The following is a 19,088-nucleotide window of genomic DNA, read 5'->3' as shown; positions in this document are numbered from 1 at the left end:
TGATTTTAGAAAAGAAAAAAAGGAGAAGGGGAAAAGATTAGACTCCTATGTCCTGGCTCCTCTGGACTGAAACCCTGGAAAAGTTTGATACAGCAATTTAGAAACAATCTGGTAAGTTTCAGGAAATCCTTGAGCGGTGGAAATTGTTTCCTTGCCTCTCCTTGGGCCGTTTTCAAGGTCTCTTGGAAAAGCAACATGTCTAATACGGGACCACCCACGCAGCAAGTTGGAAATAACAAAATAGCAGAATGAGCTGGGATTAGATACAGGTTCCTCTCAGGTTTTCTGTAAAATCAAGGTGGTTGTGATGGAATTCCTAGGTTTTGCATTGGGCCTAATGAAGGTAACAGGAGAACAAACCAGCTGTGATCTATAAGATGTTCAGCAAGGCCCAAGTAGGTGGGAGGACCACCTAGGAAAATGAGAGGACGCAGAAATTGTTCTTTAGGATACCCAATGCCAGGAGGCTGTGATGGGGGTAATTTACCAATTGAGCACCCAAAATCTGTAGAAAATACTAAGTTACTGAGCCAGTAATTAAATGTCACCATTGCTGGAGACCAGAGGAACAGCTAGAGCTAGCAGAAAACAGACTACAGTTTTCCCCACTAGCAGAGTACCACAATGCAGATGAAGGATCATGTGCAAAAAGGAAGCTGTATGTCTCTATATTGGAAATCAACTTAGCTCACAAACCCTCACATCCACTAATGGTAGAAACATTAACCTTGCCAATTATAATTTAGTCACGAGTTGAAACAGACTTCTTTAAGTAAAGTTTTTAAAAAATGTGTTTTTATTGATTTTAGAGAGAAAGGAAGTGGGGAAAGAGAGAGGGAGAGAGAGAAACATTGATCCATTGCTTTCCATGGTCAAACCCACAACTGGGGTATGTGCCCTGATCAGAAATCAAACTGGCAACCTTTCAGTGCATGGATGACACTCAACCAACTGAGCCACACTGGCCAGTGCTAAGTAAATATTTAAATGCAGAATTCTTTACTCCATTTTCCCCCTTCTGTCCTTGTCAAGAGCAGCCTGTTTTGCATTGGAAGAGAGGTATCATGTTCTGGTGCTGGCCTCTAGTGGCCACTGGCCTTCAGTGAGCTATCTGACCCTGCTTGGTCTTTGGATGATGGTGACTTGTATTCACTGCTGTAGTGGCTTACCTTAGCCTCGAGCCTCTGCCGTGCATGATACATGTACTTTGCATTACCTTATCACAACTGGCGGCTCCTTTGGACCTTTCAGGTTTCTTTCAGCCTCTTCCATGGGCCACTGCAGCATTTCATATGCTTTACACAGTCGGTTTAAATCGAGATTAAATAACTCAGGGGTACCCAAAGGCATTCCAAGGAAGATGTGGACAAGGCTGTTGGTTTTTATTTTAAAAAAATCAGATGTATTTAGGTATGATTTTTATGTAAATAAAATTAATTACTTTTAGGTATGATTGTTATGGAAATAAAAATGAATTTTCAGTGTGCAATTCTGTAACATGTTTTAGCCTCATCCGAGGAATAAGGCTGTTTCCCACTGACTCTTAGAGAGTCGAAGGGCGCACGCAGGGGGAGGGACATGGATGTAACAGAGTGGCCTGCTGCACACCCCCAGCGGGGCGGGGATTGGACCTGCCACCCAGGTACAGGCCCTTGATGGGGAGTCGAACCCGCGACTCTCCTGTGTGGAAGCTGATGCTCTTACCACTGAGACACCAGCCAGGGCACAATTCTGTAACTTCTGACAAACATGTATCATCATGTAACCACCATACAATCATGATACAAAGCATTTCATCACCTCCAAGTAGTTCCTTCATGCTCTTTGTGGTCAGCCTCCTCCCGCAACCCAAGGCCCTGGCAATCACTGATCGGCTTTCTGTCACTACAGTTTTGCATTTTCTAGAATATAATTTAAATATTATTATAGAGTATGTAGCCTGTTGTGACTGACTTTTTAGCATAATGCTTTTCCGTTCATGATATTGTATGTTTTGATAGTTCATTCCTTTTTAAAAACAGCGTTATTGAGATGTAATTCAGATATCATACAATTCACCCATTTAAAGTGTACAAGTCAGTGCTGTTTAGTATATTTGTTGAATTATGCAACAACCAGTACAGTCAGTTTTAGAACTGAGCTAAAGAAGGAAGTTTGTTTCTTTTTATTGCTAAGTAGGTTTTTATTTGTTTTTCTGTTGACCAGTTGATGGAAATTTGGGTTCTTTTCTGTCTTTTGACTATTATGAATCAAGCTGTTTGAATATTTTAGTACAAGTCTGTGTGAACATATACTTTAATTTCTTTTGGGTAAATATCTAGGAGTAGGATTATTGGGACTTATTGTAAATATATGTTTAACTTGATAAAAACTGTCAAATTGTTTTCAAAAGTAGTTGTACTGTTTTGCATTTTCATTAGCAATGTGTGAGAGTTTTAATTGCTTCATTCACATTCTCATCAGCATTTGATGATGTCAGTTTTTTTTAATACGTTTTCATGGATTTTTAGAGAGAGAAGAAGGGAGAGATAGAAACATCAGTGATAGACACCCATTGGCTGCCTTCTGCATGCCCCCCTACTGGGAATCAAGCCTGCAACCCAGGCATGTGTCCTCACCATGAATTGAACCAGTGACCTTTTGGTTCATGGGAGATGCTCAACCACTGAACCACACCAGCCAGGCTGATGTTGTCAGTCTTTTTCATTGTAGGCGTTCTAGTGGATATATTGAGGTTTTAATTTACATTCACTGATGACTAATGATGTTGAACATCTTTTCCTGCTTGCTTGTCATTCATACATTTTCCTTGGTAAATGTCAATTCAAATCTTTTGCCCACACCAATCATTAAAATCAGTCTTTTCCTTGCCTGGAAAAGCTACAGTGTTGGTTCAGTTGAATTTTGCCTATGCCACATCTCGTGGAACTGAGTGTAGCTGGAGAAAAACACAGTGGTTTCATTTTGAACTCAGGTGTGCCCTTAGTGTGGCCCAGCAATCATACTTCAGTCACTCTTCTACTTTTCTAGATGACTATTTTATATCTTCTCCAATCTCATCAAATCTCTACCGGTTCAACTATCATCTTTTGTTATGAATTTTTTTGAGAAAATTGAAACAATTAGAAAAGAATCCTCACCATCACAATCACTGCTTTCCAGCATCTGTCAATATCCTGTGCCTTTCCTCTTGTTCATATCTAAGGCCCTCATCTGCTTGTATGGTAGGTCCCACTCCCTTTTGCCTACTCAAGGATATTGATCCGGTATTTCTCCCTTCTCTTCCTATATTATCCATTCTCCCCTCCCTCTCCTATATTACCAGTTTTCACCCTCTTTACTGAATTATTATTCAAACATACTTATTTTCCATCTTTAAAAAAGTTTCTGTTGGATCCTCTTTTTTATCTTTTCTCCAGCCCTGCCAGTAAGCCACTGCCTCGTTTTTTCTCTCTCCTTCACAGAAAATCTTTTTGGAAGAGTTGAGTATTTTGGCTTTCTCCAGTTTCTTTTCTTTCCATTCTCTCTTAGGCCATTTCAACTAGGCTTTCATCCCCACTGTTCCATTAAAATTCAGTGTCTTCTACATTGTTAAATCCACTGATCAGTTCTCAGTCCCGATCTTTTTTGACCTATCAGAAGCATTTAACACTTTTGATCTTTCCTTTCTCTTGAAAATGTTTTCTTCATTTGACTTCCAGGATATTTGTTACACAGGGTCTTCTTTATTTCAGTCATTGACATCTTTATCCTTCCAGTTACTCAAGCTAAAAATCTTGGAATTATCCTTTACCCCATTGTTTCTCTTGCAGCCCATGTCCTACTGTTTCAATCTTAAAATTATATTCTTAAGTTAAGTCCAAACATTTTTATTATGTAAGAAATTGGTATCACTATAGATCACTTCCATTTACTTTTTAATAAGTTATCACATTTTAAAAATATAATAGCTTTTTAGAACCCACAAATACTTTTTCTTATCATATCTGAAAGTATTATGCTTAACTTAATCTTCAAAAGGAAGATTTTTAACAAACAAAATAAAGATGACAACACACACACACCCTCACCTTTACTGCTACCATCCCTGTTTGAGCCACCATAATCTCTGCTAGCGTTATTATAATAACCTGTAAACTGGTCTTCCTGCTTTCACTCTACAGATTATTCTCAGCATAAGAGCCAACGTGATTCTCTTAAAAAATAAGTCAGATCCTGTCATACCTCTGCTCAAACCTTGTGATTTGCTCCCTTTCTCTTAGAGTAAAATCCAACATTCTTACAGTGGCCTGCAAAGACATCTTCCCAACACTCCCCCCTTACCTCCCTGACCTTAACTCATATTACTCTTCCCTTACCTGTTTGTTCCAGCCATATTGGCCTGCTTGAATTCCCTCTGCCTGACCACTGTTCCACCACAATCTTCATGGCTGATCCCCCCCCCATTTCCTTCAAGTCTTTGCTCAAGTCTTTGTCACCTTTTTGGTGAGTTCTCCCTAACCAATTTAAATTGCAAACTCTCTTTGCACTCCTAATCTCCCTTGTACTACTTTTTTTTAAAAAAATGAGTACTTAGTATATTTTAACATACTTATATAATTATTTTAATTGTTATTTGACTGCCTCCTCCCACGAGAATATAAATTTGACAAAGGCAAGGTGTTTATCTTGTTCACTGTTATACCCCCAGTACCTAAAACAATGCTGGGAACATTGTAAGGACTCAAATATTTGTTGAATGAGTGATATCAAGAGTTAAAAACTGGAAGAAAACATGAATGGAGCAAAGGTATATTGGAAGTAAACAAGGCAAAACTCACTTTGAACTTCAAGCAGTGTTTCTTGTGTTCTTGGTGGACTCAGTGTTTTGTGTGATGTGTACATGAATCTGGTAGGTCTGAGAGGGCCAAAGACAGGAAAACCCCACTACCACATTTCCTGTAGGCCCACATGCCTGGGACTTAAAAACAGGTCAGCATGAGCATAGGCCTAAAAACATGTGCAAACACTTTTTCCTTCCTAACCAAACTCCATTTTTAAAAAATGATACTATTTCTAGGATTATATTTAGTGTATTTAATCTTTTTAAAAAATTTATCTTTATTGTTGAAAGTGTTACAGATATCCTTTTTTCCCCCCCGTTGACCCCCTCCACCCTTCACCCCCTACACGAGGACGTCACCGCACTATTGTCTGTGTCCGTGTGAGGTGAGAAGAGGTTAGAGGTGTTAAAGAGTCTGAAGAGTAGAGATGAGATAGGTTATGTAAAAGTGGATACACTTCATGATTTAAAATGTTTCATATATATGTATGCATGCACACACACAAACAGGAAAATACACATAGATTGGTGAATTTTCACAAATTGAGTATCAGTGTAATCAACAGCCAGAACCCAAAACGGAACCTAAGTAGCATCCCAGGTGCTCCCCTTGTGCCTCTTCTCTTCCAGTTACTACCTCCCACTCAGAATAACCACTGTTGTGACATCTAATGTCATAGATGTGTTTTGCCTGATTTTGTACTCTCTGTAAGTTAAATCATGCATTATATGCATGTGTGTCTTTTTAGTCATAATTTTCCTTGTGAGATTTATCTACATTTGTTATATGTGGTTAGAAGTTACTCAGTTTTAATGTTATACAAAATCCATTGTATAATAAACCACAATTCGTCCATTCTACTATTGGTAGGCGTTTGGATGGTTTACAGTTTTGGGCTATTATGAATAGTTAATGTATTTTGATGTACACATGCATGAATTTCCTAGGACACTCGACAATTTTTCATCCAGTCAGTGAATTGTAAGTGTTCTTCAGCATGTAGTCAATATATTTACTATGTGTACTTCACTCAGATGAGAGTTACAGTTGCAGGTATTACCAAATCCTTCTCTTCTTAGTGTTGTCACTAGACTGTCTATACTTAAGATTCTTAACATGTATTCTGGTTAAGTATAGATACTCATATCTTTTATTAGATTATGAACGCTTCTCAGTACTTTGCTTTACTTGCTTGTGTATCCCAGCATCTGGCACAGTACCTGAAATACAGTAAGCTGGTTGAGTAAATGATGATAGCTATCGTCATTGCCAGTGTTTAACACAGCAAGTCCCCTTAGTTATGTGAAACATCTAGCTAGGGTAAGTCTTGCTTTAGTTTGACATCTCAGAGTCAAGAGGTTAGGAGTGGGAAGTGATCACTCTCTGAGAAGCCCAGAACTGAGGGCTCAGAACTGAGCATGCTGTGTGGTTAGAAGGAATCGCTGTGGCTTTACAAGCCTCTTGGTGATTTCATGTGTTAACAGCAGTAATTCCAAGGGATAGTGTGGGGGCCAGATATAAATAGCAGAACACAAATGGGGTAATGTGCCACTGCCAAGCTACTGCTGGGGGTGTTTATAAAAAGAAAAGCATTCCCTTCTCAGCTCTCACTGTCAACAACCTCCCATTCTGAAGACACGCTCACAACTGAGAGAGTGGGGAAACATTTGAGACCTAGCATCATTTAAATCTCCACAGGCAGAAAAGGCAGGTAAACATTTTTACTTATTTACACTCAGACTACAGAAGTGAAGAATTTTTAAAAACGCACAGAAAAACCTGGTTTCCGAGCTTTCTTGGCACATAGTGCTCTGTGAGAGTTATCTGCCAAGTCTTATAGACCAAATCTGTTTTGGAAAGGGAAGTTTAACACAAAAGTGGCATATTTGGTACTATATTTTAATATCTTTAGTGAAACAAACGGCTCCTAAATAAAGGTGGGAATCTAAGGCCAAAGGGAAGACTATCTGCTTTCCTCTGTGCTTTCAGTCCCATATTCAGGTGCCAGAGTATGGTGATTGGTACGATGAAATAGAGATTTTAGTTCAATTTCAGTAACATTAACTCTGTTGTAAGTATGTGGGAAGAACTCTGGAGCACCTTTAATGAGTCATTTAATGACTCTGGGACAGCTTCAGCCCTTATGGCCTCTTACCCTTCTACTTACCCCTTTCAGTCTCGTAAACATTGTCATGAATATTGGGCATTCAGCCAGCAGAGTTGTATAATCTTATTAGAATTGCTGCCTACGCTGTTCCTTCTTCTCTTATTCTTGCCTGCAGAAAGATATAAAGACACTTGTTTTTATCCCTGAGCTTCTCTTGAATGTGAATATTTGTGGGAAGGATGTCCCCTTGGAAAACCTTGCTTTGTACCACTACTGGCTTCGTCATGTCCTTCATTCTAGTTAAATGGGCATGACTTGCCTTGCAAAGAGGATAGAAGAGTGGATGATATAAATGGGCTCTAACTTCTGGAGAATTCTGAGAAACTGAGAGCTGGGGGACCAATTTTGAAATGTTTTTGTTTTGTTTTAGTTGGTGTTAATTTCCTGAGTATGCTGAGGGGAGATTTAGTGATAGCAAGAAAATATGAGCACCAGTGACTATGGTGGGAGAGACAACATATCTGGAGGAGAATGGAAATGGATAGATTTAATCTTGAGCAAATTGCTGAAGTTCTCTAAGTTTTTGATTCCTCATCTGTAGAATGAGGGTGTTAGACCAGTAGGCAAAATCCAGGCCCTTCCAGCCATTGGAATTTATTGGTAGTGACTTTCTGACCATCATGATACCCACTGTCACCCAGAATGAAAATAGTATATATAGTGTATAGTGCTCTACTTCCCTAAGCCTCTTTTTTAAAATCTGCTAAATTGGAATTTCTGCATTTTAATTTAGAAGAGAAAAATGAAGACAGGACATTTTGAAGTGGTCACCATGCTGCTGTCAGCTATGATTCTAATGGATATCTTCCAGGTAATGTTGGGAATGGGAAGAACATGGTTATTGGACTAGGAACTCTTAATATAACATTACCTAAGTCATCTGTATGGGTTCATAATGCAAATGAGAGCAGATAGAATAGATAGATCCATTTTTTCAAGTAGCTTTCATCTTTTCATTTTATTCATTTGATACATGTTAATTATAGAAAGTCAAAAAAATTAAAATTAAGCAGAAAGAGGAGAGTAGAAATCATCCACAATCTCTCTATTCAGAGGGAAAGATTCTTAATCTGTTGGTGTATAGTCTTGTTTTTTTTCTGTGTTTGTGTACTTAATTTACAAAATGGGTTCATACAGTACATATTTTTACCTTTTTAAGTTAGAACTGTGCTACAAATGTCTCTCTGGGTCATTAAATATTCTGGAAATATGTATTTTTTTCCCAAATAAGATGACATTGTAGTGTTTGGTTACATGTTTTCTATTAAACTACTGTGTAATGACCATTTTCTCACATGCACTATTTTTCTGATAGAACTTTTATTTTTTGCAGTTGAATCTCTCAACATTCTGTAACATATTTTTATGTAAAATATGAGCCAGGTATCTCACTTAATTTTCCCCCATGTTGTTAGCTGTCACATTACTACTGAGTACTTGTCCACTGTAGTAATGGCACCTCCTTTAAAATATCTTGAATTCTTAAAATTTACCCTTTTTTTTTTTTACTCCTCACCAGAGGATGTTTTCTCCATTGCTTTTCAGAGAGAGTGGAAGGGAGAAGGAGAGAGAGAGAAACATCAATGTGAAAGAGACACATCAGTTGGTTCCCTCCTGCATGTGCCCCAAACCAGGGCCAGGGATCAAGCCTGCAACTGAAGTACACACCCTTGGCTGGAATCGAACCCAGACCCTTCAGTCCAGCTGCCGATGCTCTAACCACTGAGCAAAACTGGCTAGGGCAAATTTTATCCATTTTGTAATGTAATATTCTGATCTCTTGTCTATAGAATCATGTATTCTGTTGCCTGTACTGTAGTGTGATTTTTAATTGAGATATAATTCATCATTTTAAAGTGCACAATTCAGTGGTTTTTTTTTAGATTCACCATGTCATGCATAATTTCACCACTGTCTCAGTATAGACCATTCCCATCAACCTAAAAAGAAACCCTGTAGCTATTAGCAGTCAGTGCCATCTCCTGGCCATTTCACCTGTCTGCATTCTGTCTCTGTGGATTTATCTGTTCTGGACATTCTGGACATTTCATCTGAATGAAAGCAGCAATGTCCATCCTTTTGTGTGGCTTCTTTCATTTAGCATAATGCTTTTAAGGTTCATCTATCTTGTAGCTTATATTTAGTACTTCATTCCTTTTATAGCCGAATACTATTCCATTGTATGGTTATGCCACATTTTGTTTATCCGTACATCAATTTATGGACATTTGAGTTCCCACTTTTTGGCTTTTATAAATAAGTAGTGCTGCTATGAACTTTCATGTGCTGTACAGGTTTTTGCGTGAACATGTTTTCAGTTCTCTTGGGTATGTACCTAGGAGTAGAATTGCTGGGTCATATGGTAGCTCTGTGTAACATTTTGAGGAACTGCCAACCTGTTTTCCACAGTGGCTGCACCATCTTACAGTCCCACCAGCAGTATATGAGGGTTCAATTTCTCTACACCCTTGCCAACACTTAATTTCCTTTTTTTCTTATTAATATAGCCACCCTAATGGATATGAAGTAGTATCTCACTGTAGTTTTGATTTGCATTTTTAATATTCTTTTGCAACATAATTTTAAAGTATTTGTCCTATGAATTTCCATAATTTCTTGAACATTTAGATCATTTCCACATTTTTGTAATACATTTTTGGTAATTTAATTTCATCAGTATTGGCCTTTGTTTCAGTGGATAAATCCAGGAAGAAAATATATAATCAGTGTGTTCACCTAGCCTTTTAACCTGTGCCTTATTGTCCATCCAGTGGTCCCTAAATGGTGGTGGCATTTGTGAACTTTTTCACTGTTCCAGGCACTCACTGTACAGAACACACAATCAACTGTGGCCTTGGGCCAGAAAGACTTGATGTCTAAAATTAGACTGGTGGAGACTGGTTAGAGGCATAGAACAAACAGGAACATTTTGGATCAACTCGATATAATATGATATGATATGATATGATATGATATGATATGATATGATATGATATGATATGATATGATGATATGATATGAGGAATGTGCGAGGTGGTGGTTTCAGGGTTTGATGTCTTGTAATATGTTGAAGTCTTAGAGATAAATCAGGCATTGGTGCCCAGTATACCCTCTGGTACATTCTGTGCTGCAGAGGAAAGTGAATTTCTTGGCTAGGAGACAGCAGTGATTCAGTCTGCAGAAGCTCAAATTCCCACTTCAAGAAACTGACCTACAAACCCAGGAGTGCAGGGGTCTTTACCAGAAGAATATTCTGTGGCTGGTAGTCAAAACAGACAGTTTCTGATGCCGGCATAATTGCTTTGTTTGTAAAATGTTGTTATGAATTGTCTGCCCCGCCTTTCATAAGGGTTGTTATGAGAACAAAATTAAACCCTTTTAGAAATGTTGCATAAATTTCAATGGTCTTCATCATTGGAAACAACATTTTGATTAAGGAGATAGACTCTGGAACTAGATGTTGTCCAAGCTCAAATTTCAATTCCAGACAAGTTACTCAATCTGTGTCTATAAAGTCTCCAGCTAAGGTCTCCAACTGAGAATGTAGCTTATGCAACCAGTGTGCCATACAAGTAGTATAGAATAGTGGAAAGAGAAAGTGATATGGAGGGCATTATCCTTTCATTTGTAGAAACTCTTAAATGGTGTCCCTAGGCAGATTTGCTCATCCTGTTTTTTGATTGGTAGACCAGAGTGTACAGGGTTCTTATTTAATACATTTGAATATGTAGATGCTTGGACTTAGAAATAGAAATATAATGCAGATCCTGCCCTTGAGGAACTAAAAGTATAATACATATATTTATATCATGAAATAATTAAAAATAACCACAGTCTGTTGAAGTCTTGACATGTGCCAGGCATGAAGCTAAGGCTTTGCATATATTCATTATATCACTTAATCCTCACAACAGTCCTACAATTAACACATATTTCCTTACTTTATCTTCATTTTTAGATGAAGAAATTGAAGCTCAGAAATGTCAGTTACTTTCCCATACTTAACTAGTACCTAATTAGTAACAGAAATGGAATTTGAACCCACATCTATCTGACTCCATGCTAGTATTAACTACATTACATCACCGTGCTTTTTATGTTGTATGTATCATTTAAAGGTGGATTAGGCCTTTTTCAGTTGTATATGGCAGAAGCAATGCAAACATGCTCAAGCAAATAGGGCAGTTGTTGCTTCTTATGACTAAGGTAAAATACGTACAGTCTTCGGGTACAGCCAGACCCAGGGTCTTAAGTAATGTTATCAGGGCCTCATCTCTCTCCACCTCAGCTCTGCCAGCCTTTCTCTGTTGGCTTTATTTGCATACAGGATACTCCATGGAGCTAAAAGGATTACTATTGACTTCCCCACGCCAATGTTATCCTTAGAGCTTATGATTGTAGAGAAAGAAAGAGTGCTGTGGTTTTTAAGCCTGATTCAATGCTTATCACTGGGACTGAAGGTACAGAATCAATCCTACCTGAACTACATGGACAAGGAAGGGAGTGTCTTCAAAAGAAAAGGGGTGATATTTGCCATTATGTATTTATCATGTGTAGTGTTTCATGGCGTGATAATTCCACATTCACTCAACAGTTTTGAGGGGTTGAGGAAATCCAGCTAAATATTTTCAAAGTCAGGACTACCACCCATTTCTTCAATTTTATACTCACTGGGTTTTCCTCTGCACCACAAGGTTGAAATGAATGAGTTACGGGCATAATCACACCCATATCTCACCCACTAACATTTACTCTTTCATACAAATAGGTCATAGCTGAGAAAAGTTAATAATAGCAAGGGAATACACTTTTTACATAAAAAATGTACCCAGATTTGGTTATAAGCAAAGGAGAGATTCTTGGCAGGTTATGATTGTGTGGAGGCAGTAATGTGAGAGAAAATGATACAACAAATATCTTCTTTCAAGAGTGTTAATTTCCTTTTTTTTTTGAAGGTGAAGGCTAATATGTTAGACATGGCAGATAATGCATTTGATGATGAATACCAGAAATGTACTGACAGGATGGAAATCAAATATGTTCCCCAACTGCTCGAGGAAGAAAAAGCAAGCCATCAGCTTTTGGAGGATGTGTGGGAAAATGCAAAAGCCAAATGGGAAGCTCGGAAGACTCGGCTCTTTCTCCCTGTGAATTTTAAGGATAACCATGGAATAGCCCTGATGGCATATATTTCTGAAGCTCAAGAGCAAACTCACTTTTATAATTTGTTCAATGAAGCTGTGAAGACGGCTGGCCAGTCTCGAAAAGATTACGTCTATGGCTTCCAGTTCAAAGCTTTTCATTTTTACCTGACCAAAGCCCTTCAGTTGCTGAGAAGACCTTGTGAAGACAGTTACAAAAATGTGGTGTATAGCACAAGCCAGGATACTTCATTTACCTTTGGAGGGCTAAACCAGGCCAGGTTTGGCCATTTCGCCCTGGCATATTCAGCTAAACCTCAAACTGCAAGTGACCAACACATTCTGCTAACCATTCACACGTGCTTTGGAGTTACCACTGGGAAATTTTTTGATAAAGCAGATGAAAGAATTGTTTTAATACCTCTGAATGAGGTTTTTCATGTGTCACAGGATGGGGCTGGCAATAACCTTATCCTTCAAAGCACAAACAAGACCTGCAGCCATTACGAGTGTGCATTTCTAGGAGGTAAGTGTCTCTGTTCTGTACTTGCCTGGGAGGGAAGGAGTGGGATTCTTAGGAGCAGGGAGACGTCAGGAAGGAAATTGAGTTTGAAAGAAGAAATGACATCAGTGTGGACTCTAGTCTAGCTTCTTTCATACTATCAGTTTTTTTCTCTCTAAAATTTAGTTAAAAAAATAAAATGGTACTGTAAGGACATCATTCTCAACCAGGAGCACTTTGCCCCTCAGTCATTTGGTAAAGGCTGGAAACATTTTTAGTTGTCACAACTATCCCTAGTTGCTACTAGCATCTACTGGGTAGAGGCCAAGGACACTACTAAACAATGCATATAACAGCCCCCCACAACAAAGAAGTAACTAAAATACTACCATATGGCTTACAGTGAAAACTAGCAGCCCCCTTCCCACCCATTCTTATTCTCATTCACCGCTCCTCGGTGGCCTCCATTTTTATTTTTAGCTTTTTTTTCAGGTACCTGGTATCATGTTTCTAAGTAAATAAAATGCTTCAGCATGTTATTTCTTGGTTTTTATCTCTGTTGATTTCACAGTATAGAGAATGAATATTTAGCTCTCAAATTTCATGCATTAGTTAGGAATTCTTTATTGCATTCATCTGTAACAGAAACCTACCTAATAGCTCTTGTTTAATAAGTCTAGAGGTAGGCTGTCCAGAGTTGGTACAGTGGCTCAACTATGTCATCAGTAGCTCAGGCTGTTTCTGTTCCACCAGTCTTAGCATGTTGGCTTGTTGATTAGTATGTTTGCTGTGTAACTGTTGCAACTGTAGATATCAATCCGTGTTCAAGACAAAACAAGGGGAAGAGGGATGGCAGCCAAATCTGCCTATTTAATCAGGAAGGTAAACATTTTCCAAGAAGCTTAGTAGATTTCTGATTACATAACATTCACTGGAACAGCCACTTGGTCATTCATTACTACAAGAAAAGCTTGGAAAGGGGATAATTAGTGGTTCCAGCCTCTATAGTGCAGGGAGGCAAGGGATAAGGGAATCAGAAATAGGTATTAGGTCAGTAAACTAAAAGTTTCTGATAATCACCACCCTCCTCCTCAATATTCATGCATTATCTTCTTTCCATTGTCCCAGTGTAGTAAAGACTGGTACTTTTGAAGTACCTCTTTTACCCTAGGGTTATTAGTTGTATGATTTTTTTCCCTTAGTTTTTTATATCTCATCAATAATTTTTCCCCAAATCCTTAGAAATAGAAATCTCCTCTTAATACATTCAGATTATCCCCTGACCCCCGGATATACTCCATCTATATTCTCTGATCATCCTGCTGTGTGCTGTGATCTCTAGGCCTGTTGAATATCCTGAAATCTCTCCTCACTACGATTCTGAGACTTTCTTTTGCTTCTCCCCATGAGGAATCCCCTATATCTTGGATCTCTTCCTCTTCCTTGAATTCCTTCTTTGTTTGGTGGGATAAGGGTTCTCTGGAAGTTTTCTGAGAAAAGAGACATTGAGGCAAATTTTGTAAGACTGTGTATCTGAAAAATCTACCTTTAGGCTTGAATAATAGTTTGTGTAGATTAGTATTTCTGTTTCGAAATTGTTTTCCTAGGAGTTTTAGAGATGTTCTTCCACTGTCTTCTAGTTTCTGGTACTGCTGTTGAAAAGTGTGAAGCCATTATATTACTAAAACTTTGAATGAGACCTGCTTTTTGTCTGGAAGGTTTTAAGATAATTTTCTTTATCCCCAACATTCTGAAATTTTGTAATGTTGCACCTTGGTGTATGTGAGTATAGGGTTAACAAAACTCTTTCTACTTCCTCCTATAAAAATGGCCTTTGGTTGATCTTCTTCTAGCACTTTTTCTTTGAAATCTAAAGGTAGAATGACTAATGGTAAGCTGCTTAATGGTAAACATAATTCTTGGTTGGTAATATGCATCTGATCTGGGAGGATTGTGAATGAACTGTAAATACTTGGAGGGAAGCCATAATATTGGGCATTCCTGAATGTATGTGACATACCCAGGTATTGTTCTTGCTGAGTACTGGAAGTACATTCATGGGCTGGTATAAGAGATACTGTCTTCTGTGACAAAGAGATATGTGGCACGAGGCTACTGTTAGGATGGTTCCTGCACCCAATCTTGTTTCCTCATAACCGAGCATCATTCTGGGGGCTAATAGCCTGGACTGCTGTAAGGACATGCATTGAAGGGACATATCTCATGCTATCCTGTTGCTAAGCAGTATGCCATGTTCCCTGCCTTGCACTCTTCTGCAAAGCTGGTGAGGTGATGGCCTTTTGGGGTCTTATGAGTGGGATTATCTAGCTGAACCTCAAACTGTGGCTGCTGGTCAAGCAGAGTATTGCAGTAGGGCCTCAGAAGTGGGATGGACATTTAGATTTGACTCCATGTGGCCAAGGCACAATGAGATAAAAAAAGAATAGGTGGGGAAGTGCTGATGAGACATCATGCCTGGGTAGGGGGCTGATTCACTTACATTTAATGGCAGAAGCTATGTAGCCAATGAGGTGCCCGGGACACAAAATTTAAGGAGATTCTCAGTCTCAGTCATACACTTGCAGCATCTGCATGTGCATGATCCTAAGACTAGGTGCCTCCTTAAAGTTTGCACTCGGCACCTCATTTGCTTCACTCTAGTCCTGGCCCTGAGTTGCAAGTGAAACTAACTGCTCACTTTGAGGGGCAGATGATGACTGGAGTGAATAAGTTTATGTAGAGAGGAAAGATGCTCATTCTCCTTACCAACCGTGCATTAGACCTGACCAAAAACCAAGCCAGTTAGAGCCAGTTCATATCACGTTATGGGAACTGATTGTGGGTACGTATGTCCTCCCAGTTCCTCATACATCACAGTATCTTGAAATTGGCTATGGTTGAGAGTTGTACCATAGAAATCAGCAAACACCACAAATCAGGACCCTCACCCTCCACTGCAGAACTTGTTCAACTTCACCAGCACAACACGGCCAGAAACCCAGTTGCATCTGGGCTGACAAAACAATGCCACTTTCGGTGCTCCTGATGCAGTTAGCCACATGCCATTCGTGGAAGCATTGGTTTTACAGAAACCCTGGCTGCAGTAGCTACAGGCCAGATCAATCACTGGTATCTGGTTGATTGCCAGGTGGACGATGAAGCCCACAGAACCCATGTTTGGGAGTGAGATTATGATGAACAAAAGGGGTGAAGAAGCCATTGGGTTGATTCAGAATGAACCAGAGCTCAGACCTGCATGGGCAAATGCATTATGAGCCCCATGTGAGGAAGGGGAAAAGGGAATGGGGACACCTCTGTGGGCCTGCCCACAAGGTCATGCAGAGGCTACATGGCAGGTTAGTGTTCAAACCAGCCACAAAGGGAAGACCTTTGTGGAGACCACATGCAGTGTTTGGAGAGCCCTGACAGGCCACTGCACTTGATTGTGTTGATTTAATGCCAAACTGAAGTTTAACCAGTGTCCTCTGCTGCCATCTAGAGATAACTAATGGGAACTGAGGGTGAAAAATGATCATTAAAGCTAGGCTGTTTGAAACACTTGAAGGACAATAACCAGAGCTTGCTTGCTTTTATTTATTTATTTATTTATTTATTTATTTATTTATTTATTTATTTATTTATAATATGTCTTTATTGATTTCAGAGAGAGGAAGGGAGGGGGGAGAGAGAGAGAAACATCAATGATGAGAGTCATTAATTGGCTGCCTCGTGCACGCCCCCTACTGGGGATCGAGCCTGCAACTGGAGCATGTGCCCTGACCAGGAACTGAACTGTGATCTCCTGAATCCTAGGTTGATGCTCAGCTGCTGAGCCACGCCGCCTGGGCTAACCAGAGCTTTTAGAAGCAGGCCAGGAGGATATAACCAGAACCTTATTCCATTGTGACTAACTATAATTTTGGATGAAAAACAATATTTCTTAAAGCAATTAAAAATGTATACTGTAGTAAATTTAGTGCTAACACAGCCCTGCGTTACTGTTTTGAACTTGCCTATGATTTCCAAGAAAAAAATGTGTTGTTGGTCTTACAAAAACTAGTTAGCTAAAATATAAAAATAAATCAATTGGTTAGGAAGTAGAGAGAATACCAATATCCTACTAGATAATACAATTCCCGGAGGTCAAAGATACTAAACTTGGTATTAATTCAATATTATGGGAGTGAGCTGTGCATAAATGGTAATGAAACTCGTTGTCCTTTTTCATGGGAGAATCACCACAGGTTAATCTTCGATAGTGTTGTCCTAGAAAAATTGATAAAGGTGGAATGTCAGCCATGTAATTAATCTATATTCTTTATCATTAAACATGACGTAGCAGGGTAAGCAAGAAAGAGAACAAGAAGCAGTGCCAGCAAGTCAGTCTTTTGCAACCTAGTCATGGAAGTGACATCTCATCACTTTTGCTGTATTGTGTTTGCTAGAAACAAGTCACTAGGTTCAGTCCACACTCAAGAGGAGAGAATTACCCAAGGGTCTGAATACCAGGAGGCAGGATCTTTGGGAGCCATGTTAGAAGCCACTTAACCATAATCCCCTTGAGGATGATCCAAATTGGCTGTCCTTTTTCCATAATGTTGAGTTCCATAGTGACTTCTGTGGGCAGAGGAGAGTAGCTACAGAACCACTGGAAGCAAAGTCAGCAACCAGTTTCATATACCGGTCTTTTTGATCTGATCAATATGATCAGTCTGTTTACTGAGGTCATATGAAATATATATTCATTTACTGAAGGAAAAGCTGGTATTATAGGAATATCTACCCACAGAAGTCAGAACAAGCACACCCATGCAAAAAGGAGAGGAATATTCTTCAATTCCTCTCATTCTCCAACCCCTAATTCGTTGGTGCTTGAGAACTCAGTCAAGGCAGAGGTTCACAGATTGTGGACAACTTGTAAATAGCTGAAGAGAGCCAGCCCTGTCAGTCCTGTAGAGATCTTCACTGAGGAGGCTGGTAGAATTTTTCATTTGAACTCCTAGTCCTTTATAATGATTTCCTTAGTGGGGTAGATTATAGAGTCAGAAGCTGTAGTAGAGACAATGGCTGCACATGCTTGATTTGCTTTGTTGGTCTCCAGAGGCTTTTCTTTAGATGCAGTCACTTCCTATGAGCATGTATGTGTGTAACATAATAGATTGAGTTCATGAGTTGTATTTGCTGCATTTATTTCCATAGAGAAGGACTACATTGGGTTTATCTTTAGTAATCCAATTCTGGGTGTCTCAATGGCCTGATCATAAAGCTAGGGCAGTAGTGTTGGCACATGATGTACCATAAACGTAGATGTGCTCCTTGCCAGGAGCACATCATTGGAAGTTCAGCTCTTCACATAGAGCATCCAAGGCAGTGAACAAGTTCTTATCATTATAATGGATGGATACAGCCTTCTATTGGATTTGCCCAACCTGGGGCAGGCTGTTTTATTAGAGAATTGTGCTACCTTTTCATATCTTTTCAGGTGTGAAGTCTTGTAGAGAAGACCCCCATTGAGCCAGTAATCAGTGTAAAGTAATAGGTCAGGCTTTTGTTTTGTCTAATGCAGATGTTTTCAGACTTTCTCAGTTCATGGTCCTTTCCTTAGTGTTATAATTTATTTCAGTGTCCCTAGGCTAAAAGAAATACTCTAAAGTTCCATTTATTAGGTAAAGTTAAACGACTCAATAAGCATTTATTTTCTAACATACCAGTAGCTGTTTGAAACAGTAATACACAGAAACCTTTTTATCTTTATTTTTATTGTTGAAACTATTACAGATGTTCCCATTTTCTCCTTCTTTGCCCACTTCCACCCGAATTTTCTTTTAAAGTACTATTCTTTCATTCCTAACCATGACAACTAGCTAATGGGATGTATGTGTCCATTGGACAGTGCACAGCTTCTTAAACCTTGTAATTAGATTAGACACTACCTTATTTCCTGATCCATGTTAATTTTCACATATATTTGCTTTTTATCACAATAATTGCTTAAAATAGCTTTGCAAATGTATGGTATCATCAAACAGAATGTAACATGATACAACTTTGAGACTGCATCCTACCTCAAGCTAGTAGTTCATGTGGTATCTGACAGATATCAACTATGGATGTTTTTGTCTTGAAATTTTAAAGTATCTCTTGGTACCCCTTTGAATTTGCTATAGCATTCAGGGACACCTCTGCTACTGTTTGGAAACTGCAGGTGTAATAGATAGGCGGCCATCTATTTGTGAAAGGCCTCAGGAGCCAGGTTTGGCCCTTAATTGGAGGTAAAATTTATATGTGGCAGTGTATCTTTTGGGAGTTTTTTCTACTTCATGGGTATTTAGTTCAGAGAGAACCCATTGCCCATAAAGATATTGGTTTTGGAGGGTTATGACTTCTATTTAGTGAGACATTCTGTCTTAATTAGACCCAATAATAGGCTAGCAGTAGCAGCTCTGAAAAGGAAA

The 19,088-nt window shown here is 39.0% G+C and overlaps 1 protein-coding gene across 3 annotated transcripts in view; it reads left to right on the top strand.

Moving 5' to 3' along the window:
- Positions 1-19,088, top strand: part of ART3 (ADP-ribosyltransferase 3 (inactive)) — a 46,868-nt gene that overhangs the window by 12,686 nt on the left and 15,094 nt on the right. For 2 of the 3 annotated variants that reach the window (XM_087816359.1, XM_087816368.1), the window contains exons 1-2: positions 7,730-7,801; positions 11,946-12,657. In XM_087816359.1, coding sequence (XP_087672485.1) covers positions 7,733-7,801; positions 11,946-12,657 — 781 coding nt within the window. In that variant the 5' untranslated portion in view covers positions 7,730-7,732. Of the gene's footprint in view, positions 1-7,723; positions 7,802-11,945; positions 12,658-19,088 lie in introns of those variants that run through there. The other variant, XM_087816354.1, reaches the window with a different exon arrangement.

The sequence above is a fragment of the Miniopterus natalensis genome, chromosome 1, assembly GCF_054644295.1.
Source record: "Miniopterus natalensis isolate mMinNat1 chromosome 1, mMinNat1.hap1, whole genome shotgun sequence".
NCBI classification, from domain to species: Eukaryota; Metazoa; Chordata; class Mammalia; order Chiroptera; family Miniopteridae; genus Miniopterus; species Miniopterus natalensis.
This window is presented reverse-complemented; position numbering and strand designations above follow the sequence as displayed.